This window comes from Lissotriton vulgaris, chromosome 8, assembly GCF_964263255.1.
Source record: "Lissotriton vulgaris chromosome 8, aLisVul1.2, whole genome shotgun sequence".
NCBI lineage: Eukaryota > Metazoa > Chordata > Amphibia > Caudata > Salamandridae > Lissotriton > Lissotriton vulgaris.
This window is the reverse complement of record NC_141696.1, coordinates 861,297,882-861,324,010: the sequence shown is the minus strand read 5'-3', so window position 1 is coordinate 861,324,010 and position 26,129 is coordinate 861,297,882. Positions and strand designations below refer to the sequence as shown.

The window sequence follows — 26,129 nt, the reverse complement described above, 5'->3', positions numbered from 1 at the left end:
TAGGAATCTTAAATAAATAAAACAGACAAAGCAAATGATTCTCAGTCCTCCCTTTTTTCTTCCTAAAACCATTCAAAGCAAAATTAATTTCAGCACAAAGGACAGGGTTTCAACGTATGTGGTAGGTAGTGGCGCCAACAACGAGTGTGCTTAGTTGTGTAGCTTCAATATACGTAGGATGGTGCCACCGGTGGGGGTTAACCCTGAATCCCCTAAATGAAAGACCAATGGTCATACACAATAACATTTTAGTGTATTTATGTAACAATGTATCTCCATTTCTGATAAAATGCGATACAGAGAAATGTTCTGCAGATGCTGTTTACATCTGTACAGGCTCATTGTCAAAATGACATTCAACCCTGATTTCATGCAAACCATCTCAGCCATTTGAAACAACATATAATTCATGTTCTGTTGCAAGGCCCATGGCCTCACTCTTTATTGTAATGGATGCTGTCCTGCACTCTGCCCTCCCTCTATAAGACACTGGATCATATGACAATGGTGATAATATTTCCCTGCATCGCGGTGCTGTCTGATTTTATGGTAATTATGGGGCATTTTAGCTGCTTCTTGGGGATTACTTCATGTTGTTTTAGGTGGCCTGTGATGCCACGAAACCAGTAGTACACACACACATATGTCCGACACATGTTTCGTCCTGGGCCAAAGACACCCAATGACTTCCTCAGGGAAGAAATATTATAAGTATCTCATCATCAAATAATGCATCGGTCTAGGTAAGATTCCCATATATCAGTATTCTAGTATCAGGTTGACTTCCGTTGTCTCTATTATGTTCCAACCAGGAGTCTAATTGGAGTTGCACAATATTTCTTAAAAAGGACTCAACATGCAAATCCACAACGTTTCTCAAAAGGAAATTCATTTAATTGACGGCGTTTGAACATCATGGCGGGAGTACTCTCCGGGACGTGACTTGGGAGTAACGACACTACCCTACTTGCCTGACCTGATTCACCAGCGCTTTAAAGATTTAAATGAATTTCCTTTTGAGAAACGTTGTGGACTTGCATATTAAATCCTTTTTAAGAAATACTGTGCAACTCTAATTAGACGCCTGGTTGGAACATAATAGAGACAACGGAAGTCACCCTGATACTAGAATACTGATAAATGGGAATCTTACCTAGACCTATGCATTATTTGATGATGAGATCCTTATAATATTTCTGCCCTGAGGAAGTAATTGGGTGTCTTTGGCCCAGGACGAAACATGTGTCGGCTGTTTGGCTACACTGGATGATACCAAGCCGAGAGGATCATCCCTCAGAACTTGTGTTTGATTGATCTACATAAAGATAATAAATAACTTTTTGTGTAAAGGCATTATCTGGAGGACTTATTTGGACTGAAATCTTGAGAATAATTCTCTCTTACTGCTGTATTTCGCTGCTCGGGGACCAATTATTGTTTATATTTCACTGTTTTCTGTTTTGTACAGGAGATTGTTTTGGGCACGTTGGTGGCTGTTGCCTTTGTGTTCCCTTGAGCAATTATCATTAGCAATATATTTCTTTCTACTCATTCATTGGGTTTGCGCAAGACACCACCCAGCTACGCCCCTCCTTGTTTACACACACATATGTCAGTGGTACTACTGGAGCACGGGATTCCTCTCCTCACATTTCCAAAAACCCCTGTGTACAGGTCGATTGACCTTGGTTGTCAGCTGAAACTAAAAGTTAAGTCTCAATATAAATCATTATCAATTATTATTACTTTTGTTCACTCAATAAAGGGAGTTAAGTTGAGTTAAAGGGTTTTATATTTAAATATTTAAGTTAATCCTTCTTTTTATTGAAGAATTATTCTCCAAGTTCATCTTTAGAGGTTAACATAATCAATCAATCAATATTTAGTAACAAAGTGTGTCAATTCAGTAAATCAAAATAAAGAATCAATATAATAAATGTAACAAGTGTGTTCCATAAAGAAATGTCTCTATTCTAAGCTGTCTAGATAGTTGCAAGAAGGATAAAAGGTGTTCATTCAGATACTCATGAAGAGTTATGATGAGAGAATCGAGCATAAGGATAAAACTTTAGCAGAGTGAGTGTGAAAGTATTTTCAGCTAAAATAATAGCAGATCAAGGGATAAACTAAAGCTTCTCATATAGGGATGTCCAGAAGACTCAGTATAGAGTCTCCACTCAGAGAGTCGGGAAAAGGGACATATACCAACTGCTGCAAATTGAGAGTTCTACAGAAAGTCTGCCAACTAGTCTAAGAACACACTAATATAAACACACGTTTTTTTATGATGCAACATTAATATTCTTTCTTCTTCTTGTTGGCCAATAAGATTTCACGAACCTCCTGGAAACAGGTCTACTCCACATCTTCTCACCTGAGTACAATCATCTTTTAGCCATGTGTCCTTGAATGTTGCTGCACGTCCTTTTTTCTTTTCATAAACATCTTCCCATGAATCATCATCCCTGTCATCTAGAACCTCTGTGGTATGAACCTCACTATCAGTTGTCTAATATAACGCATGTTTAGTCATTTACTAGTAGTAATCAATAGCTTTCGAAATTGCAATGTCTGCAGCAGAGAAGAAAACCAACTTACAGAACTGTGGTTTATAGTGAAAAACAAGCATTTCAGTATGTATGGGCCTTCAGGATGAAAAATTGCATTTTCAGTCATATCAGTTTTAGAATTTGTTCTAGGTTACAGGCCTATTGTGTTTAAGTGGGGTTGCCTCTATAATTTTTGCATTAGACACACTTCATTTTAAATGTAAATTCTGCACATTGTATTTTTAATAAAGCATTTTGTAAATAATTACATTAATGTCAGAAATACTGCTGTGTGATTCTGAGGCACTCATTCCGGCTACAATAGCACCAATACAGCTTGTAGCTGAGTCCTTACCTCAGGATCAACCCCTTGTGCTTCTGTTGTACCATTGTGGGTATTTTAACCTGGCTGTTGACACATTGTGGTATCTTGTATTCAGTGCCATACATCCTTCCCATTTCCCTACCTTGCTGCTCAGCCTGAATGCATGTGTTGTGAATGGATGTGTTTTGGAATGCTGGTGCGTGTGATGTAATGGAATGTTTGGGATGCCTGGTGAGATCCTGGTGGGGCTCACTGATTGATTTACAGAACTATTGATTACTTGATTTTACCATCTATATCTCCATCAATAAATCATCTTCATGATTTCTACACCTCGGCATCTTATGGACTTATTTACATCATAACATTTGGCGACAATCTGGTCTTGAATCTACAAGTGCACCTGAAGGATTCCTGAAATGTTGAAACTGAAGTAACCCTAAGGTAATGAACTAATTATTCTTCATCTACAATGTTCGCTTCAACAGCATACTGGCACCCTGAGAGTCTCACCAGTGACCCCTCCACCGGTGGCCCACTCCCCAAGCGTGCCGAGTCCCTGCTTTGACCTTTCCTGTATCCTGCTGTGCTGCTCCTGCCTCCTGAGTTCTGCCACTTGCCTGTATTTAAGCTTGCCTTCCCTGCTGTTTATTCACCACTCAAAGTTACTGTCCCTGTTGTGGACTTGAAAATTATCTTAATTTTAAAAGGAGCCAAGTCGTGAATTTTTGCCATCAGGCACAAGGAGTCTTCATACGGCATGGATCTGCTTACATTTCTTCGTGGTTTTCCTTTCATTCCCTTTTATGACTTTCATTTTGACATTTTATTTAGTGAGGGAAAGAACATCAGCGCATTTTAATACTTTTAATTTGGTTAAATATAACAGCACAGGTGCACCACAGCATTTAACACAAGACAAGTCAATATTTAATATACAATTCCAATAAGTCACGGAGATCGAAGTTCCTCAATTTGATTTCTTTATTTCAATAGAAAAATGAAGCACCATACAGCCGACGCGTTTTGTCTCTAAGAGGGACTTCTTCAGGGTTTATGTTGGTAGGAAGAGTCTTCAAAAATGGGATGATAAATGAAGATCTAAGGATGTAGCACAGCTATTGAGGGAAAGGCTCGTCTCGCCAAATTGTGGACAGGTGATCCAATGGTCATCTAGTAGAAATATCCATAATATTCAGTGGTACTGGTATGTGTGGGTCCAAGAGGATGGATCTACATATGATAAATAGATCTAACTGTCATCCATATCAGATGTACGATCCCACAGCATATAGACAGTCATACATATTATTTGTATGGTTTAAATGCCCAAATCGTGATTTATTAGACACGACCAGCAGTGTCAAAGTCCACACAGCAGCGACCACGATGAGTCCTCCGGCAATTTGGTATTTTAAGGGGTTGGCTGATTGGAAAATGTTCTTTGGTTTCCCGATTTCATTCACAGCCATCTCCATGTCAGTTCAACTGCCGTGTTTAGTTTCAAAATTACAGCCACGAGTTCCCTTAGAGCGCGCACCCTTACCTGTGTCTTGCGCAGCTCCACGAGTCCCTCTATGGCGTTCTCCGTCCCTGCTTTCTGCTTATCTCGGACGCTTTGGTGCATGGGGATGCCGGGAACCATCCGGCCCGACGTCAACTATGCGTGCCTTCATTTTACGTAATCCATCTTCCTGCATCAAATGGCAGTTCTTATCGTGATAGACACTTTGCCGGCCACGTTTTTTCTTGACACTGGACTATTCTTCAAGTGAAGTGGTGTACCGTCATGCTGCGCTTGGAGGCACCGCTTTTCATCACTCACAGAGGGGTGAGTCATTATGTGTGACTTAATACTTAAAATGGACTATAGCGCACTCCGAGCGCACTCCGCTTTGATGTACACAAAAGAGGATGTTTTCACTTTTGAACACGGCAACAGTTTATTTTATGACACAGTCTGTCTACGTGGGATCAACCTTTTCTGTTTGGACGCTTTGCTGTTTACCTTAATGCATTTTACCTGACTTTGTATTCCTCTTGAATATATGGCATTTCAGCGTGTTTTCATGGTTTCTACAGTTTAGATGGATTTCGGGTGAGGAGTCGCTCACCGGAGTGGATCATGACCTTTTTAAAACTGTTCTGCTAATGTTTGATGCTTGTTATGCTGTACAATGCCTTACTATTGTTACTTATCTCCTTTAATACTTTACTTTATTACTTTCTTAATGTTTTGCGACTTTCCACCTTCTGCACAGATATTTGTGCGTGGATAGGTCATTATAATTTAAGTTTATTCTATGATAGTCTCTTTAGACTATGTGACTCTACATGTCACCTACTTTTGCTGCATGTTCTTGAATTAATGTACTTTCTTCAAGTTTTATTAAGGGATGTGTTCCTGCTTGAGATATGATTTGTTACAGTCGGCTAGACTATGTGACTCTCCGTGTCACCTACTTTAGATGATTTGTTTTTTGTTCGATTTGTTATAGTCTGTTGGACTATGTGACTTTCTGCATCACCTACTTTTCATTATAGCTTTTATTACTTTTACTTCATGTTTCACAAGCCTTGTTACATTTAAGGTTGCTCATTGAGGTACGTTTTATATAACTTCCACCTTTCGCAAATTATTTTGCGTGGAATTTTTATTTTGTTTACCTATATGATGCTTGTGCTTCAATTTTTAAATTTGGTTTCGCTAGCAGATTTTTCTTTAGGGTACCCTTTTTCCTGGTGTTTAGTTTGTAAAAATATAGCATTAGCTGTGTGACTTTGCATCTTTCTAATTATTTGCTGGTGCATTAGTCCCTTATTTCTTAGTTTCCATGGTTGGGAATGTACCTCTTTTTCAGGTATGTGATCCTATGGCTCTTAAGCCACGTGACTTTTGGTGCACTTTCTGTGTGCGTTTAGTTATCACCTTTTGTGTTTACTGCTTATCTTTCTTTCTTTTCATTTCATGATGTTGCACTGTGTTTTTTATTTATGGCGTTCGCTAATTATTCTTTTACTTGCTGGTCTGGCCAACTGGTTCGTTCTGGTGTTTTCTGGACGTTTTGCCCTGTGTATTTTCTTCACTTGCGTTAGTTTACTGTGTTGGTGTGAATTTTGCTTCTTCTCATTTTCCTTTTAATTTTTCAGTGTTTCACTCCAGCTTTCAACTTCAATGTTATGCTTCTTTCTTTGAAACCAGGTTTTCATCCGGTTTTTCTTTTGTTTTTCCGAAAAGGGGAATATGTGTGTCGTTATTGATTCATCATTGATTTATCTTTTCATTGTCTTCTCCTTCCTTATTGTGATGTTCTACATTATTTCATTCCATTGCTTTATTGATTGCTTCTCTTGACATGCTCATTTCTGTTCTGCTTATGATATTGTTGAGCAGCATGTTTTTCCTTGTTTGCATTGGTAAAGAGGGAAGATGTGTGGTATCTTGTATTCAGTGCCATACATCCTTCCCATTTCCCTGCCTTGCTGCTCAGCCAGAATGCATGTGTTGTGAGTGGATGTGTTTTGGAATGCTGGTGTGTGTGATGTAATGGAATATTTGGGATGCCTGGTGAGATGAGTGTCAGTTGGAAGTAAGGGCTGAGCAGCAAGGGAGCTGCTCCTGGTGGGGCTCACTGATTGATTTATAGAACTATTGATTACTTGATTTTACCATCTATATCTCCATCAATAAATCATCTTCATGTTTTGTACACCTCAATATCTTATGGACTTATTTACATCATAACACACATGTTGCAGCACATAATGCTTATGGATTTGCTGCTCATGCACAGGGCCTATGGCATAATGGATCGTGATTGATCCTGCCATGGAGAATGCTATCCTCTGTTCATCTATTTCCTGATGGTGCCTGTGCAGGGAGAGAGGCTCTGCTGGACTGAGATTCCAGGTGTCTCATGAGCTGCAACAGGCAGAAGAGAGTTAAGAGCAATACAACAGCTTGTCACCCACCAGTATTCCTCAGAGCCTTGAAATTGTTTATTAAAGTCAGCATATTTACAACTCACCTGTCACATTGACTGAGAAGTGCTCTGATTGTGACAGAGACTACAGGCCTTTGCAACAAAGAAGGTAACCCACACTTCAAGTTATATTACACCATTCTGTTTTGGGTGAACAGATAAACAAAACTTAATATGTTTATCAAGGCGATTATTTGCGCCGTTTTTATTTTTCAAATTTTGTAGAAAAGATGTTTGTGTGTACAGAGAAATCACACTGCCATTTACGTAGTAACCAACCAAGTTTAGCTACACAAATCATAAATTTACAAACATAAACAATATGAAAACAGTGCATAAAAAGTTTTTTGTATACAACAAAGTGAACATATATCATGAACGTGGGGAGGGAAAGATGTCAAATTGTTTTTTCAAAAACATCAACAAACGCAATTAAGCAAACATTTTTCAAACCATAAAGCAATTATTGCCCAAGGAGCAGCCTTTCAATGAATCTGCATGAAAACAAAATAACCTCTCGGAAACAATGTTTGTAAGGTTATAGATTCCCAAGTATTTTAACGTATTTCCAAACTTAGGACGTAATCCTGTTCGCCTACGCGTTTCGAGTTTGCAGGGTATCTTCACAAACTCTCTTCAGGGCCAAATGAATTCTTTCCCCTGTTTCTCAACCTATTAGTGAAAACACAAATAATTGCGGACACTCATTATAAATTGCTCTCCTCAGCCCACTCATACCTTCTCCTATGTACAACTTAAAAGTAGGGGAACGTACCTCAGGGGACTTGAGGTAAGATCGGTTTGTCCAGAGTATAAAAACAGGATTTTTCGAGTCTGTGCGTTTTCTAAAAAGACACAAGTGGTTGTGTCAGAAAATGTGCTATTTGAGATTATTAGCCAGCTCATTATGCCAGTAGAAGTAACCAAACAATTCCTACCTGGATACGTGACTCAGGAGGAATCAAGTGGATTCTTCAATTCTGTGGTCAGTGTTTGGCGTTAATTCACTTCTCAAAACTTTTTTGTTGAGGGAGGGTCCTGCAGCGGACCGGTTCCCCTTTACTGATCCTTATCTTTATCTGCAAGTGAGAAAAGAAGGACCGAGCGCCCTTGTTTAGAAACGCACCCGTTTGGTAGTCTATGGGTTGCGCGGCTCGTCTTGTGACAGCACGTACCTGCTAGTGTGTCAGCATGTTCCACTTCCTCATTCCATCAGTTAGAGTGAACGGCATACAGCTCCAACAGTCTCTCTAAGAGGCTCGCTGTTATGTAGCCAATCACGGGAGGACAATTTTGAAAACCATTCGTGGTGCATTATGGGACATGTAGTTGAATTACCTCTGAGTGAACTTGAAAGTCTAGAAATTTCACTCATTGAGTTAAGGCCCGTGTTGATGGTGTCAAAGCGGAGTATCAGGTACGCCTCTTTGCGCAAAAGTGCCTGCTCTATATTGGGCGATCTATGTTGTGGATCTAATCCAGACAAGACCGTCCATTTGAAGTCCGTTTCTTTGTGGCTGGCAGCTAGAAAGTGCTCCACCATTGGGGCATTCTGCACTTTTTTCTTTAGTCTCGAGCGGTGTTGCGTTATTCTGACATTTACTTGTTGACAAGTTTTACCTATGTACAATTTGTTGCACGCACACAAAATCCCGTAGATTACGTTTTTACTCTTACAGTTTGTATGTAAACTGTGTCTCCATTTGATGCCATTATGGCAGAATTCATCTCCCTCTACAACATTATGGCAGGCCACACAAGTACCACATTTATGATGGCCTGTCACAGGTTTCAGATTCCATTTGGATCTGAGGTCACTCTTTGGTTTGTGTAGAGAGCTATCAGCTCTGATGATTTGTTGTCCGACGCTTGGATTTTTCCTCATTGCAAAAATGGGTTTTTGCAAAGGGAATTCCATCCCCTCCAGTAAATGCCAATTGCGTAAGACGATTTGGCGAAACTTGTTCGTGTGCGCCCCATAGGTAGTCACACAGACCAGTTTTTCCAATTCCTTTTTCTCCTTGATTTTTAGTAACTCTTCTCTGGGAGTGTATCGTGCTCTTTTCTTAGAATGTTTTAGGAGTTTGTGGGGATATCCCCTTTTGGTTAGTTCTTGGCAGAAGTTGTCCGCATGGGTATCAAACTCCTCAAGTTCAGAGCAATTGCGCCTGATTCGCAATAGTTGGCCATAAGGGAGGTTCTGTTTTAAACACCTTAAACTCCTAAAACATTCTAAGAAAAGAGCACGATACACTCCCAGAGAAGAGTTACTAAAAATCAAGGAGAAAAAGGAATTGGAAAAACTGGTCTGTGTGACTACCTATGGGGCGCACATGAACAAGTTTCGCCAAATCGTTTTACGCAATTGGCATTTACTGGAGGGGATGGAATTCCCTTTGCAAAAACCCATTTTTGCAATGAGGAAAAATCCAAGCGTCGGACAACAAATCATCAGAGCTGATAGCTCTCTACACAAACCAAAGAGTGACCTCAGATCCAAATGGAATCTGAAACCTGTGACAGGCCATCATAAATGTGGTACTTGTGTGGCCTGCCATAATGTTGTAGAGGGAGATGAATTCTGCCATAATGGCATCAAATGGAGACACAGTTTACATACAAACTGTAAGAGTAAAAACGTAATCTACGGGATTTTGTGTGCGTGCAACAAATTGTACATAGGTAAAACTTGTCAACAAGTAAATGTCAGAATAACGCAACACCGCTCGAGACTAAAGAAAAAAGTGCAGAATGCCCCAATGGTGGAGCACTTTCTAGCTGCCAGCCACAAAGAAACGGACTTCAAATGGACGGTCTTGTCTGGATTAGATCCACAACATAGATCGCCCAATATAGAGCAGGCACTTTTGCGCAAAGAGGCGTACCTGATACTCCGCTTTGACACCATCAACACGGGCCTTAACTCAATGAGTGAAATTTCTAGACTTTGAAGTTCACTCAGAGGTAATTCAACTACAGGTCCCATAATGCACCACGAATGGTTTTCAAAATTGTCCTCCCGTGATTGGCTACATAACAGCGAGCCTCTTAGAGAGACTGTTGGAGCTGTATGCCGTTCACTCTAACTGATGGAATGAGGAAGTGGAACATGCTGACACACTAGCAGGTACGTGCTGTCACAAGACGAGCCGCGCAACCCATAGACTACCAAACGGGTGCGTTTCTAAACAAGGGCGCTCGGTCCTTCTTTTCTCACTTGCAGATAAAGATAAGGATCAGTAAAGGGGAACGGGTCCGCTGCAGGACCCTCCCTCAACAAAAAAGTTTTGAGAAGTGAATTAACGCCAAACACTGACCACAGAATTGAAGAATCCACTTGATTCCTCCTGAGTCACGTATCCAGGTAGGAATTGTTTGGTTACTTCTACTGGCATAATGAGCTGGCTAATAATCTCAAATAGCACATTTTCTGACACAACCACTTGTGTCTTTTTAGAAAACGCACAGACTCGAAAAATCCTGTTTTTATACTCTGGACAAACCGATCTTACCTCAAGTCCCCTGAGGTACGTTCCCCTACTTTTAAGTTGTACATAGGAGAAGGTATGAGTGGGCTGAGGAGAGCAATTTATAATGAGTGTCCGCAATTATTTGTGTTTTCACTAATAAGTTGAGAAACAGGGGAAAGAATTCATTTGGCCCTGAAGAGAGTTTGTGAAGATACCCTGCAAACTCGAAACGCGTAGGCGAACAGGATTACGTCCTAAGTTTGGAAATACGTTAAAATACTTGGGAATCTATAACCTTACAAACATTGTTTCCGAGAGGTTATTTTGTTTTCATGCAGATTCATTGAAAGGCTGCTCCTTGGGCAATAATTGCTTTATGGTTTGAAAAATGTTTGCTTAATTGCGTTTGTTGATGTTTTTGAAAAAACAATTTGACATCTTTCCCTCCCCACGTTCATGATATATGTTCACTTTGTTGTATACAAAAAACTTTTTATGCACTGTTTTCATATTGTTTATGTTTGTAAATTTATGATTTGTGTAGCTAAACTTGGTTGGTTACTACGTAAATGGCAGTGTGATTTCTCTGTACACACAAACATCTTTTCTACAAAATTTGAAAAATAAAAACGGCGCAAATAATCGCCTTGATAAACATATTAAGTTTTGTTTATCTGTTCACCCAAAACAGAATGGTGTAATATAACTTGAAGTGTGGGTTACCTTCTTTGTTGCAAAGTATATTGGGCCCTTACCCCACTTCTGTCTGCATGGGCCAAACTCCTTTTTGTTACAGAGACTACAGGCCAACATCCTTGAATTGGTCTTGGAACTGGGCATGTGTGGAACCTTGAAGGGTTGACAAAGCGCGCAATGTTGCTCTGTAAACCCTCACATAGAACAAAACCCTTCAGTGCACATGCCGTACATGTGGTAGAACACCACTCCTTTATTTGTAAATTGATGGCCTCTATTTGATGCGTTACAGTGTTGCATATGATTCGCAAAAGAGCACATGCTGTATATTCTATGTCATCTGAGGAATGTTCAGATTGTCCTTTAAGTATGAGAGACATTTAAGTTGACACTACACAAAGTCACATAGACAGGGTCCCAAGTTACATGTGAATGTATTTGTTAAGTGTGTTCACTGTGAGTAAACATCTTAGAGGTGTTTGGCAGTACAAGGGATTGAGCACAGAATATATAGAAGTAGTTGGCAAGTGTAGCACTGATGTATTGTATTGTAATTGCATTTATATAGCGCTTACTACACCTGACGAGGCATCAAATCACTTTTTCAGCACGTAGCATGCTACTTCGGAACCCATAAAATATTAGTGGGGAGTTAGTAAAGTGAAATATGAAAGTAATTCGATTGGTGGATATGTTAGTCAGTTATTTGGATTGAGAAGGATAGCTGAGGGATAGAAGAGGAAAAGGGTTTTGCATTCATATGGCGCTTGCTAGCCCTGACAAGGTGTTGAAGCGCTTTTTCAGCCAGTAGCATACTACTCCGGAACCCATAAAGAATTAGTGGTGAATTAGTATAGTGAAATATGAAATTAATTTGAGAGGTGGACATGTTAGTCTGTTATTTGGATTGAAAGGGATAGTGGAGGGATAGAAGAGGGAAGGATTTAGACTGTTTTAGTGGGAGGTCATAGCAGTAGTAAAAGTGGTGGGGAGGAGGAAGAGTCAGAGGGAAGGATTTATAAATGCTTGTTTTGGGGGTTTGGAATAGTAAAAGAGGTATGAGAAGATGCAAGGAGGGGTAGAGTAAGGAAGAGTCTATAAAAGGTTATTTTGGGGATCATAGTAGTGGTATAGGGTTTTGGGATGAATGAGAAAATGGAGGTAGAGGATATATTGATAGAGGTATAGGGTGAGAAATAGGGTAGTGTATTGGAAATAGTAGTAGTAAAAGGTTTGAGATGAGTCAGAGAGTTGAGATAGAGGATATATTGAGAGAGGTATAGGGTGAGAAATAGGTTAGTGCATTGGATATGCTGAATGTGATGAAAAGTAATAAATATATCGACCCATAAGTACATGGAAAGCATATAGATGCATAAAGGAAGGAAGTATATGTAGATTAAATATGCTTTAAATAAAGTCCGGCTTTCAAGTGTTGCTGTACTTAATTTTATTTATTTGTTTATATATTTTTAAACAATGCAATAGTGAAGAAATTGTAGATAGTTATGAGAAAAGATTTACTTATTTATGCAGTTATGTATATGCATGTTAAAACATAGAATAATGTAACTATCAGTAATATGTACAATTGTTTTGCAGGACTAATGAAGATCTATTTATATTTGTTTTAAAAATATTTATTCTACATGTTTATACAAAGCAATACACATATATAGGTGCATAATACATTTTTATATACAGAAGGATATGCTGTATATTTCTGTTTGTTTATGGTGCTTATGTGAGGAAGAGCCAATTCTTGAGTACTTTTCTGAAGATAAGGTGGTTATCCATGGATCTTGTGTTGGGGGGTTAAGAGTTCCATAGTTTGGCTGCTTGAACAGAGAAAGGATTGCCACCCATGGTTTTCTCTTGTATCTTGGGATTTTGAGGCAAGAGGCCACTCTAGAGAGGAAGTTCCTTTGTTGAATGTGTTAGGTGATTTTATTCCTGATGAAGAGCAGTCACGTTCCATTTATCGCTTTGTGGGTGATACAAAACAGCTTGAATGTGGATCTTCTGGCAACCGGTAACCAATGCAGGGCTTTCAATGTGGTCTTGCAGTTTTATATGTAGGAGTAGTCGGGCAGCCGAGTTCTGAATCTGTTGTAGTCTTGTAGTCTTTTCATGGTCGATAAAGGTGATCTGTGGTAAAGGCTATAGGCGTAATCGAGTTTGGACAGAACTAGGGAGATGGTAGCTTGGATGTTGTGTGGAAATCCCAAATGGGGGAAGATCTGTCGCAGAGTTTTTATAGTAACAAAGCTTGATCTTGCTAGTTTGTCCACTTGGGCATTCATCAATAGCTTGGAGTACAAGGCCATTCATAGGTTTCTTACTCCCTTCAATACTTTAAGCAGTGTTCCCAGAACATCAGGCAGCGAGCGAGTCATAATGTTTCCAATCACCACACGTGAGTATTTCTGTTTTGGAAGCATTCAATTTTAGAAGGCTCTGTGTCATTCATTGATCCCCGGCTCTAAGACAACTGAAAATTGGTGAGTTTCCAATGTCTTTGGGACATTCCAGTTGAAGGAGTATTTGAGTGTCATCTGCATAGTTATAGCACGTGAGGTGAAATTGATTGATCAGTGTCGGTAATGACTTCATGAAGTTGTTGAAAAGCATGGGAGAGATGATAGAGCCTTGCAGGACCCCTGCTTTTGTGGAGTAAGGTTTGGATGAGAAAGGTGGGGTATAGATGACATTAGTTCTGTTGCGAAGGTAGGAATTGATCCAGTCTAGAGCAGTTCTCTCTGTGCCAGCTTTGCATCAGATTGGCATGGTCAACCGTGTCAAAGGCAGCTGGGAGGTCCAAAAGAAGAAGCGCAGCAACCCCGTTGCAGTCAGCTGTGTTCTTTAGGTCATCCCAGACGGCAAGGAGGGCAGATTCTGTGCCTCTTCCTGGACTGAATCTCGTTTGGAAGTCTGAAAGTATGGCACTATTTTCAATGAATTGTAACATATGGTTGAACGCTTCACTTTCTATCAGTTTGCTGAGGAAAGTTCCATTTGTAATCAGTCTGTAGTTGTGAGGGTTCAGAGAGTCCAAGTTTGTTTTCTTCAGTAATGGGCGTATGTTTCGTTTTTTAGTTGTTCTGGAAATATTCCGGTAGTTAAGGAGTTGTTGATGATTCTTCTTACTAGAGTGGCAGCGGATGTTGTTAGAAGAATTGTCTTGAAGATTTGTGGTGGACGTGGGTCAAAAGGGCTCCCGGCAGGCCTGCTTACTATGACCAGGTCCATAAATTCATTGTGTGAAATGTGTTGGAAGGAACGGAGAGGATGGGTTAGAGTATGCTTGGATTTTTGTTTTGTTGAAGGGCCAGTGCCGGTGCTTTGTCTTTGTTTTAATTATGAGTCCAACGTGTCTACTTTGACCATGTAATGATTTGCCAGTTTGTCTGTGAAATCTTGAGTAACAGGATGAGCTCCTTCTAGGCAATTTGGTTTACGAAATTTATCGAGTATTTTATAGAATTCTTTATTTGCACATTTAGCAATTTGAATTCTATCTGAATAGTTTATTGTCTTAGCTTTTTTGATAGCTGACTTGTATAATCTATTTTCTGTAGGCAAAGTTTATCTTGATTAGCATTTGTTTTGAGCCAGGCACGTTGCAGCTTTCTAATTTGTTGTTTTATGTCTTTTATCTCTGTTTTTCTCCAAATAGTTTGTTTTCTTTTTTTCTGCATTTAGTGGTATCAGGATAGCAACAGCTTCCTGTAGCCACTCATATAGTTTTTGAACAGAATGTATTGTTTCTAGAACTGTACTGGATGTTAGTTGAATTTCTAAGTGTTCCAAATTGAGTCTGCTCCACTTTTGATAGGTGGATGCATGTAAGGTGGTCTTAGGTGAGTCGCTTAGTGTTGTCTTATGTTGAAAAGCAAGCAATTGGTGTTCTGGCCAAGTGACCAGAGTTATAGTTTGAAAGGTAACTATATGGTGTTAGCATAAAATTACATCTAGTATGTGCCCAGCATTGTGTGTGGGTTTGTGGATGACCTGATGCAGGTTCAGTATGTCTAGGTCAGCAATTACTTTCAGATGGGGCATGTGGGGTTTGTCAAACCAAATGCTGAGGTCACCCAGAATGCATAGGTTGGAATGTAGTGTTATCAGGTTTAAAACCATGTCTAGAATTGTGCCTGGGAATGTCACATTGCAAGGTGGAGGTCTGTAAAGGAGCAGGAAGTTACAGGAGGAAGACGGTGTAGTATTGCATCTGGTAAAAAGAGCCTCTCGATTTTTTATGGAGACATTGTCAACTTTAGTAATATGTAATGTTTGCCTGAGCACAACAGCTAAGCTACCTCCTTTTTTGCCTATACGATTTTGGGTGATTGTTTGATAGCCTAGAGGAACGACTTCATGCAGGGCTGGAGAATTATCATCTCTCAACCATGATTCAATTATGAATAGTATGGTGGGTTTTGCATCAGTGAGAGGATGGTAAATGTGATGTTTGTTTTTAGAAAGTGATCGAGCATTTATTAGTAGACAGTTGAGAGAATGTGCTTTGGCGATAGTGTGATTTGGTTTTGTAGAAGAGTGAGCAGTATTTCGTTGGAGTGTAGATGTGTACTTAGTGCTGGTATTAGCTGTATGAGGATAGCATAATGTGTATGATTGAAGCACAAATTCTAAGGGACTAAATGAACCATTGACCATAAATGAAATTAATGCTCTTCATGACCATGCCACCATATAGTTCGAACTTTAGAGTGGTTGTAAATCAGTCCTGGATTGTGGTAATGTGTAAGTCCATGTTTTGAATGAACAATGAGAATGGACAAAATTGCCCAATACCAGAATAGCAACAGTGGCAGTATTAATCCCATTGTTAATTTATATACTCAGAACAACAAAACCTGATCTCATGCACGACTCTTTGAAATTTGAGTTAGTGTACTTACAAAGCGATGTTAAATGGGTTAAGCAGACGTATTTTCACTCCACACTCAGTGCTGTAGCTGTACTTCTTATCCCACCAACAAAAATTAAGAAACAGTCAAGATAGTCTCAAGCCTAACAAATAATTGCTTTTTTATCTTTTAGGCTGCCTACTCTGTTTCTAAGGCACTTTCACACTAATCCTGCATAATTGGGTTATCAATCCTGGGAAGAGGCGAGTCATTTGATAGGATACAAGATACTTTCTCCCTGGCTACCTCATAATCACTCTATGAATATCCTACTACCCATTTTAACTAGTCATCATTCAACTATACTCAAAGAATACCTGGGAAATAAACCAGTATACCATTATTATTGGGTGATTCAGGTATGGTTAAAAATAGTAGGCAGATGTTTCTAAAGGAATTTAGTATCCCTATGCGTGAACATGTTGCAGTCATTGTAATTACGCATCTAAGGGTCCTGGATTTCGTCAGGACCTATATGGATGCCCTGCTTCTTTAGTGTTATTGTCTCTGGGGGCCCATTCGACAAATTCAATGACTTTGTCAGACAACACAAAAAATAACATATATGAAGGCCAAATTGCCTGTCGTCCAAATGAGCATATGCTAATGCCCATTACGTATGTGCTAATAACCCACTAAGACAGGCGGGGGAATGCACCTACAGTCATACTCATTCCAAGAATACTGTGACACTTGCAGTGCCTATTCTTATACTACCCCGGCCTCCTCGATCTTACCTTTGTGGCATTTACTAGTTAAAAACTGTTTGTAGGACATTCCTAGTGCGATGTGTTTCTGATACACACATCTTAACATCTGGTGTTGTGCATAGACCTTGCTATTGTACTGGGGCCTTCCACAGATCAGCATGCCCAGATTGTGTGTTGCCAAGGATACACAATTCATGCAACATGGAAGTTTCTCTATAGGAGGTGTATGCTAAGGTTGGCATGCATGCTAGATCATGAACCATGGTGATCTGATGTGGCGGTCCCTTCGCTGTTGATGCCTTCTCTATCCATTGTTGCAACTTACCTCCTTTCTCAGTGTGACCATCTCCTGACAACAAAATCACCTTATCATTCAGAATTTCGGCTGATAACTGCTCCTCCCTGGTCATGGCGACCCATGGATACTTTCACTTTCAATGGATTTGATGTACATGCTTTTCTCCCTTCCTGTTCTCCATCTCTCCTGCCAGATTATATAATCACTTCCTCGCATTCTAGTGGGTTGGACAAAGAAGCAAAAAGAAGACAACCCGAAGGAAGACCAAAACAAAAAAAATACAGTAGCCAAAATCAAAAAAAACAAAAGAGTAGCCATTTAAAACATTCAAACTAAGTAAACAAATTCAAAATTCCAAGGTAATTAAAAAATGGACGAAGGAGGCAACAAAAAAAAGTAAAAAGCCAAACTAGATGAGCACAAATACTGGAGAGGGGGAACATAAACCTCCTCCAACAATATATAAAGGTGACAAAAAGAAAGTATGACCGAAAAGAAACACTCAAAAACAGACAAATACAAAAAACGGTAAGTCGATATACAACCTCGTGGAACAATTGAAAACTACTTAACAAACAAGACAAGGTGCAACAAGAAAAACAAAGAACCAAAACTGCAATGCAACAAAATAAAAATAGGTTGACGTGTGAGTACTCAGAGACCAAATAAAAAGGGCACAGGGAAATTAAGACAGAGAAATGCAGTTTTCAATAGTAGAATCGGTTGGGAAAATGGAAACAATGTCACAGAGACTAAGGGCCCGATGTAGGTAAACGCGATTTTCCGATTTCAAAATACCGAGGCGGGCCGAATCGGTATTGTGAAATCGGAAAACGATATGTAGGGAAAAAAAACCGAATGAATACCGATTCGGTCGGCATCGGTAATGAGATTCGGTATGTTCCGATTCTGCTCGGTCCGAATCGGAAAGTACCGAATCGGCCAACAACGAATCGGAAATCACCGAATCGGCTACCACCGAATCGGATATTCCCGAATCGGCGAATACCGAATCGGTAAAAGCCGAATCGGTAAAATCCGATTCGGCAATCATAGACCCATGGCGAAAAAGCCCATAGGAATGCATTGAATGAACCGATTCGGCCTTTACCGAATCGGATAATACCGAATCGGATTTTACTGATTCGGATATTACCGAATCGGTAAAAGCCGAATCGGCAATAGGCGATTCAGCCAATGAGGTGGCTCCCCCTCCCCCACCCAAACAGGGAGTGGCAACCCTGGCAGGTGCAGCTAATTAAGAAGTTTCTGGAAGTTTCTGGAAAGCCTGCCTGAGCCCAACACACACAGTTAGCAGCAGTGGGAGAAGGAGGTTGCAAACTGAACAGGAGAAAATGGCAGATCAGTCAGGAAGCCAGAAGTCCTCCCAGAAGAGGAAGCCCAAGTTCACCACCACCGAACTTCAGGTGCTGGTTGAGGAGGTGGTGAGGGTGCACCGCCAGCTGTTTGGCAAGCTGTCCCTCAACGTGCCAGACAGCACCAAGAGGAGAATCTGGGCCGACATCGCCCAGAAGGTGAATGCTGCGGGTGTCACCCCCAGGTCCATAGAGGAACTGAAAAAAAGGTTTTACGACATCCGCAGCCTCACGAAGAGGAAGCTGGCTGACATTCAAAGGCAGGCTGGACTCACTGGAGGAGGCAACAACCCGGCGCCACCCCTCACCGAGCTGGAGGAAATTGTCTCCAGCACCATCGAGAGGGAGAGTATCGTAGGAATCGGGACCCTGGACAGCTCTGCGAGAGCCACAGCTACAGGTAAGAAGCATGCGCATCATGACACACCCTACCAGACACCTCCCCATTAGACACAATGCATAGGCAAACACCAGCACTGTACTGTCACCAACATACAAGAGACAAGCATCATGGTACATGTAGTCAGCAGAAGTTAGCCAAAAATGTCAGTGCAGAATCACAAGACAGGAAACAGTGTGACACGGTGTAAGGAGATGCAAGGACATGTGGAATGCCATAATTGTACTGACTGTAATACATCGGCACTCAGTTTACAAATGCTTCTTTGTACCTAGGGGCCCCATCAGGCGGAACAACTGCGACAGCAGAGGGAGCAGCAACATCCAACACTGCAGTCGCAGGGCCGAGCACCAGCCAGGCTGGCCAGGAGGAGGAGGAGGAGGAGGAGGAGGATGAGGAAGGAGACACCCCAGGGCTAGGAATGGAGGGAGTCCTGGTCATTGACTTCCAAGCAGTGCACTCACCAGTACTGCCCAGCACACCCCCCTTGCAATTCTCACCACAAAACTCCCCTACAAGGCAGACTATTCCGCCTACACCAGCTCCTGCCACAACCGTGGCCTTGCCACCTGTCCAACCTGTCCTGGGAGCAGGGGCTCCGGGACCGGCCAGCACCACACCCCCACCAGTGGCACCCCAGCCCACTCAGCAGGCCGGAAGCAGCAGTGCCCGACGCCGTGCCACCACCACCACTGCTGCACCAGCACGGGAGGGCAGTGTGTTCCTGGGCCTGGAGGGACAGATGGTTAAAATCCAGCGCCAACAGGCCAGATCCACCATGGCCTGCCAACGCCAGCTCCTGCAGCACAACATGCAGATGGGGGAGTTGGTGAAGGGTTTCCAGGCTGTTGTGGACAGCAACAATGAGGTCGCAGCAGGGTTAGGCAGGCTGACCACTGCCATCACCCACTCATCTGCCAGACAGGAGGAGCATGAGGTTGCACGCAGGAGGGATGCCCGGGTGCTGAACCGGGCCATGGCCCGCCTTGCAGCGGCGACCGCACAACTGTGCCATCGCAGCTCCAATCAAGAATCTGTGCTCAGTCAGCATACGGCTGAGCTCACTAGGGGGATGGCCAGGATCACCACGGCCATGGAGGCCATGATAATATCAAACACCGCCTCCAATCCTGCCCTGGACCTGGGTGATGCTGGAGACAGCAGCAGCCGCAGCAGCCCGGCCAGCGCTGCATCTGAACCACGGAGGAGCACCAGGCGATCCGCTGATGCTGCTGGGCATTCGGAGGGGGCCGAGGGACACCCCAGTGGGTCTGGCAAGCGGGCCAAAAAATAGCCTGGCAAGGGGGGATGAGCAAACCAGTACCCTGGACTTTATTTGATTTTACATACTCCATTTTTTGATGCACATCAGTGCTGTAACTGTGGTGCATCACTATTAAAATTTAATTTTTTGCAAGCAACATTTAGCTGTCTTTGCATCTGTACTCAGTCAGAAATAGTTCTCAGTGATCTCCTCACGTCTGTATCTGCCATCACTTGGCGTACACACCCCAGCTGGCTGTGTCAGTGGCACAGCTTCGTCGTCGTCATAGTCCTCGTAGTCAGACAACTCCACCTCAGTGCCCTTCTTGACTGCAAGGTTGTGTAACATTGCACATACAGCTATGATCTTGCAGCAGGTGATGGGGGTATACTGCCTTGCACCTCCACTCTTGTGCAGGCATCTGAATCTACTTTTCAAGATGCCAAAGGTCCGTTCGACAACATTCCTTGTGCGTATGTGGGCCCGGTTATACCTCCTTTGGCTGGGTGTGGAGGGGTTGAGGTAGGGGGTGAGTATGAATGAGCGGAGGGCATATGCACTGTCGCCTGGAAGAGAAAGGGGTCACATTAGACACATGCATACATGTATTCCACCTACCTACTATGTGTTATGGGGGTCTGATGATGTGTCTCACCTAGGAGGTATCCTTCTCCAAATTCGCCAGCCATCAGCCGTGCATATATGCCGCTCTGTTGGAATATATAGGAGTCATGGGTACTCCCTGGATATTTTGCTACCAGGTCTGTGATGGTGCACTTGGCATTGCAGATCACCTGCACGTTGATGGTGTGTGTAGATTTCCGATTGCGGTATATGTATTCGGTGTCCGCTGGTGGGCAAATCGGAATGTGTGTGCCATCTATGCAACCGATGATTTGGGGAAATTGTGCCATCTGGTAGAAGTCAGCTTTAGTTTGTAGCAGTTCTGCGTGGGTTGCAGGGAAAGAGATGTATTGGTCCATCCTGTCTATCATGGCGTCAAGGAATATGTGGAAGAACCTTGACAGGCTGCTCTGGCTCACCCCTCCTGCTGCTGCTACTCCACTTTGATAGCTGCCAGACGCAAGCAGGTGTAGGCTGCATAGCACCTGGACGTGCGCAGGGATGGCGTGTGCCCTTGGGGTGTGGTGGTCCAAGAATGGCTTAAGGTCCCTGATGAGCTCGAGTATGGTGTCAGAGTCCAGCCTGTATCTCTGTAGGATCTCAGCCTCAGTGAGCATGAACAGGGTTACCCTCTGTCTGTAGACCTGTTCATTTCTTAGCCATTCCCTCTGTCCTTCCTGCTGTAGCCGTAGCCGCCTCGCAATGGCATAGAAAGCTGCCATCCTGCAAGTTGCAATGCATTTTGGGACTGTTTATATGGGTTGGAGTTGGTTACCACCTGATTGCAATCCATGGTAAATACCGAGTGAATTCTACCGATTTTGAGCCGATTTCGGTGTTTCTGTGCCTCCCTACATCTCCCCAACTGTCGGAATCGGGGAATTTCCCGATCGGAGAATCATACGAATCGGCATGTTTTCCGATTCGGATCATGTCCGATTCGGTATTTGTACCGAATCGGTAATTGGACCGAATCGGTGATTTTCCGATTCGGTGTCACTTACGAATCGGTAATTGGACCGATTCGGTGATTTTCCGATTCGGTGTCTCTAACGAATCGGTAATTGGACCGAATCGGTGATTTCCCGATTCGGTGTCACTAACGAATCGGTAATTGGACCGAATCGGTGATTTCCCGATTCGGTGTCACTAACGAATCGGTAATTGGACCGATTCGGTCTTTGCATCCGATTCGGTGTTTTTCCGATTCGTTACATATCCGATTTTCGGTATGTACGTATCGGATTCTTTCCCATTCGGTACTCATTCCGATTCGGTTTTCTATCCGATTCTTTCTGTTTTTGGTTCCCTACATCTCGATGGCTGTTTACCGATCGGTAAGGGCCAAAAATCGGTATTTTCGGCCGTTACCGATCGGTAACGCCCTACCTACATCGGGCCCTAAGTTACCATGGCAAAGTTCACATATATGAAAAGAAACACAGCACATGTAAAGAGTTGGAAATACATTATATGAAGAGAAAAAAAGCAAAAAAAAGAAGCAAGAATAGAATCGCAGACAAACAGAAGAGAAAATAGGTAGGAATTGAAACACATAAAAGGCAAATGGAGGACCATGACAAAAGAGATGAAAGTAATGAAGGAAATCGCACTTGACTCTTGTATGTACTCAACCAGATTGGGGGTTCAGCTTCTCTCTCAAGAGTAAAACCTTGTTTTTAGTGTGCTTGTCAATAATAATTATACAATCAGTGCCCATAGTCTACTCAGACCTAATTTATTTTTCATTTTGGAACGTTGCAGGCTTGTAAAGAAAGAATGGTGATGTTGACATTCAAAGCCATAGTTCTTTTCACATTCTTGTTTGCCAGCAAACACTGTGTTTGAAACCACAACCTGGATTTCAGACTTTTCATACTCCAGCAGAATTTACAGGAAAAACGGGTAGACCATCTGGGCATTTGGCACTATATATGTAAATTAAATTTGATGTTGTCACCAACGAAATCTGCTCAGGTTAATCTAATATCAAGTCAAACAGCATACGCTTATGTTATGGGATACTCCTGGTTGGAGCCAGCAAGAACAGTACCCACCATGAGAGTTATCACTTTGCACAATAGTTTTTCCTGCAGTCCAGCTAGAAAATGGCATTTGAAAGGGAACCACCTAAAACTGATTCCGTACCTTTTGGCAGTGTATCAACCTCTCCTGTCTAAAATGTGAACATAAAAGTTGTATCCAGACATTTCCATTTTGCACCAGTACAAGTTCTTATTGACCAAGAAGGGTAGTAAACCACAGAGTATTTGAAGATTTGCGGCGATGCTTGGCTGGTGCCTGCTTGACTGACAGTTTCCAAAAGGTCATGGGACATCACCTGAAATCAGTTCAATGTAGGTTGAGATTTATTAACACGCAATTACTAAATTAACATGTAAACATATGCAGTAATCAAGAAATATCGAGAAGACTACCTTATAAAGATGTAGGGGACTCTTGAGAATCTAATGCTCCCATTTTATCTAGATAACTAAGACTGGCAGTCTGTAGGATTCTGAAGGCACTAGACATCAGCTAAATAAATAGTACCACATATATGGTGTCAATCAATCTGGAAAACATACAAGCAATCTAAAATCGGAAACAAAGCAATCAGTAATAGTGTGATGCTCATCAATCCACTCCTGTAGCAACAGCGTAATGAGATGCAAAACATTTATCAGTGCAATGGAAGGCAACAGACCAATATGGATTGTGAGGCCTGGCATATGCAGTACCTAATGAGTTTACAATTAATACCTAACAAGTACGCATGTGCTCAGTCTTCACACACAATCACCATGATCTCCAAGTAAGGGGCTGCTATGCTCTTGTTGGTTAGGAAATCACTGTCATCCCTGCCACCACTGCTGCACTACAATCCAGGGTTAACATGTCACCATGACCAGTAAACAATCAGACACTTTATCCTTAGTGGAAAATTTGTGAAGTGGGCCCACACTTGTATACTAGGGTCATCCGTTAAACAGACTATAATACAATTTCATAAGAAGCTCTAGCAGAAGTGCCTTATTGGTAACAGCCATAGAAGTGTGGAATGGTCTTCTATCCAATCGGTGAACTATTGACGGCTATATGTTCCTTGGACATGAACTCAAGACCAGACATTCATGCACCCACTCAAAGACTTATGCACCCACCCACAGACCCACTAAAAAGCCTCATGTACCCACTCACAGACCCACTCAGAGACTAATGCACTCGCTCACAGGACCACTCAGAGACACACACCCACTCACAGACCCACACAGACAATCATGCATCCAACCAGAGACCCACTCAGACACTCATGCACCCACTCAGAGACTCAAACACCTAACCACAGACCCACTCAAACACTCATGCACGCACTCACAGACCCGCTCAGAAACTCACACACCCACTCACAGACCAACTTAGAGACTCATGCATTCCCTAACACCCCTATTCAGATACTCATGTACCCACTCATGGTCCAACTCAGAGACTCCTGCACCAAGTCACACACCCACTCAAAGACTCATGCACCCACTCACAGACCCAATCAAAGACTCACGCACCCACTCACAGACCCACTCCGACTCATGCACCCAGTCACAGTCCACTCAGAGACACATGCACGTGCTAATAGACCCACTGAAACACTCACACACCAAGTCAATGACCCACTCAGAGACACATTCACTCACTCACAGACCCACTCAGGCACTCACACATCATTCACTGACCCATTCAGACACTGATGCACCCACTCAGACACTTCCATGCTGAATCAGAGACCTACTCAGAGACTCATGCACTAAATCACAGACCCATTCAGAGATTCATGCATCCACTCACAGATCCATTCAGAAACCCACTCACCCAGTCACATGCATAGAGTCACTTATATATTTGTGAATTTTAAATGTGCTTGATAAAGATGCATGAGGAACAATGACATTGCTGAAAAGCACACAAGGTCTTAAAAGACATTTCAACCTGGTCTATTACACAGCTGAGCTGTACAATATGCACTAGACATTTACGCAACGAGGTAGCGCTTACTAATTAACCAATAGAAAGTACTCCAGTTGGGTAGACATTTTGTGCAAAGCTGTGTACAAATTAAAGGTTACAAGGATGTTATAGTCTGGAAATAGAATTTAAAAAACCTCAGAACTTCACTGAAAAAACCCAAGGGTTACATGGACATTATAGTTAGGAAATAGCATTTTTTTAAACTTAGAAATTCAGTGGAAAAAACAAAGGTTACAGAGACATTATAATTAGGCTCATATTTCACTTGTACAAAACCTATAAATTCAGAAGTTATAGTTACCTGAGCTAACTATACCTTATGCCCCCACAATGCACTGCTTATGACCTCACTTATTACATCAATCTTGACATGGTTAGTGACATCACTTATTACATCTCAAATGAAATCACTGATGACATCATCCACATAACCACTCCCACGCCCACTCACACCCCCATACAACCTCTCATACACCCACCCACACAACCCCTCACATTTCCATCACCGACCCAGTCAACTACTGCCACACACCGATTCACTCAACCATAGAGCCACCCACACAACCACTCACCTGTACAGTCACTCATAAAGCCACTCACTCACCCATAAAGCTACTAACGATGCTACTCACTCACTCATACAGTCTCTCGCACATCCATTCACTCATTTAGAAAGCCACTTACATACCCATTCACACATCGATACAAGCACTCACACACCTCCTCACTCATTCATCTATACAGACACTAACACAGATACTTAGTGTGCAAAACAGCCACTCACACATCCACTCACATACCCATAAAGCTATTCAGAAAGCCACTCACCCATAAACCCACTAACACACTCAGTCACTCATGCATAGAGCCATTCACACAGCCACTCAGTCACCCATACACCACTCACACACACACTCCCCCCATCCACCCATAGAGCCACTCACACAGAATATAGCACTTTACAACACGATGTATTACATTGTATGCTATTGCAATGCGGTTGTTACAAGGACTGCGTTGTTAGTACGCAATGCATTTACATCGCAAATCTTTACAACGACTTCCACTAAGGGGCGCGCTGGACTTAGGAATAGTATTATTTACTATTCCTACTCCAGTTTGCACAACAGTAGGGAAGGTGTTGGAATTTATTTCCAATGACTCAGCGTCCCCTAGTGGAAGTCGTTGTAAAGACTTGCTATGTAAATGCATCCCGTACTAACAATGCAGTCGTTGTAACAACCGCGTTGTAAAGGTATCGCGGTGTAATGACCCCGTTGTAGAGGTTGTTTCCCCTCACACAGCCACTCAGTCATCCATACAGCCACTCACACACTAAACCACTCATACAGCCACTTATCCACCCATACAGACACACACCCACCCACTCACTCAAAAATACAGTCACTCACACAGTTACTCACTCACCCATACAGCTACTCACGCCCCATTTATTCACCCTAACAGCCACCTACAAACC

The 26,129-nt window shown here is 42.2% G+C and overlaps 1 protein-coding gene across 2 annotated transcripts in view; it reads right to left on the bottom strand.

Moving 5' to 3' along the window:
- Positions 1–26,129, bottom strand: part of GPR143 (G protein-coupled receptor 143) — a 372,216-nt gene that overhangs the window by 108,560 nt on the left and 237,527 nt on the right. The window contains exon 9 of one of the 2 annotated variants that reach the window (XM_086934793.1): positions 22,349–22,967. The exons of the other annotated variant lie outside the window; for it this stretch is intronic. Coding sequence (XP_086790919.1) covers positions 22,954–22,967 — 14 coding nt within the window. The 3' untranslated portion in view covers positions 22,349–22,953. Of the gene's footprint in view, positions 1–22,348; positions 22,968–26,129 lie in introns of those variants that run through there. 2 annotated transcript variants of the gene reach the window in all.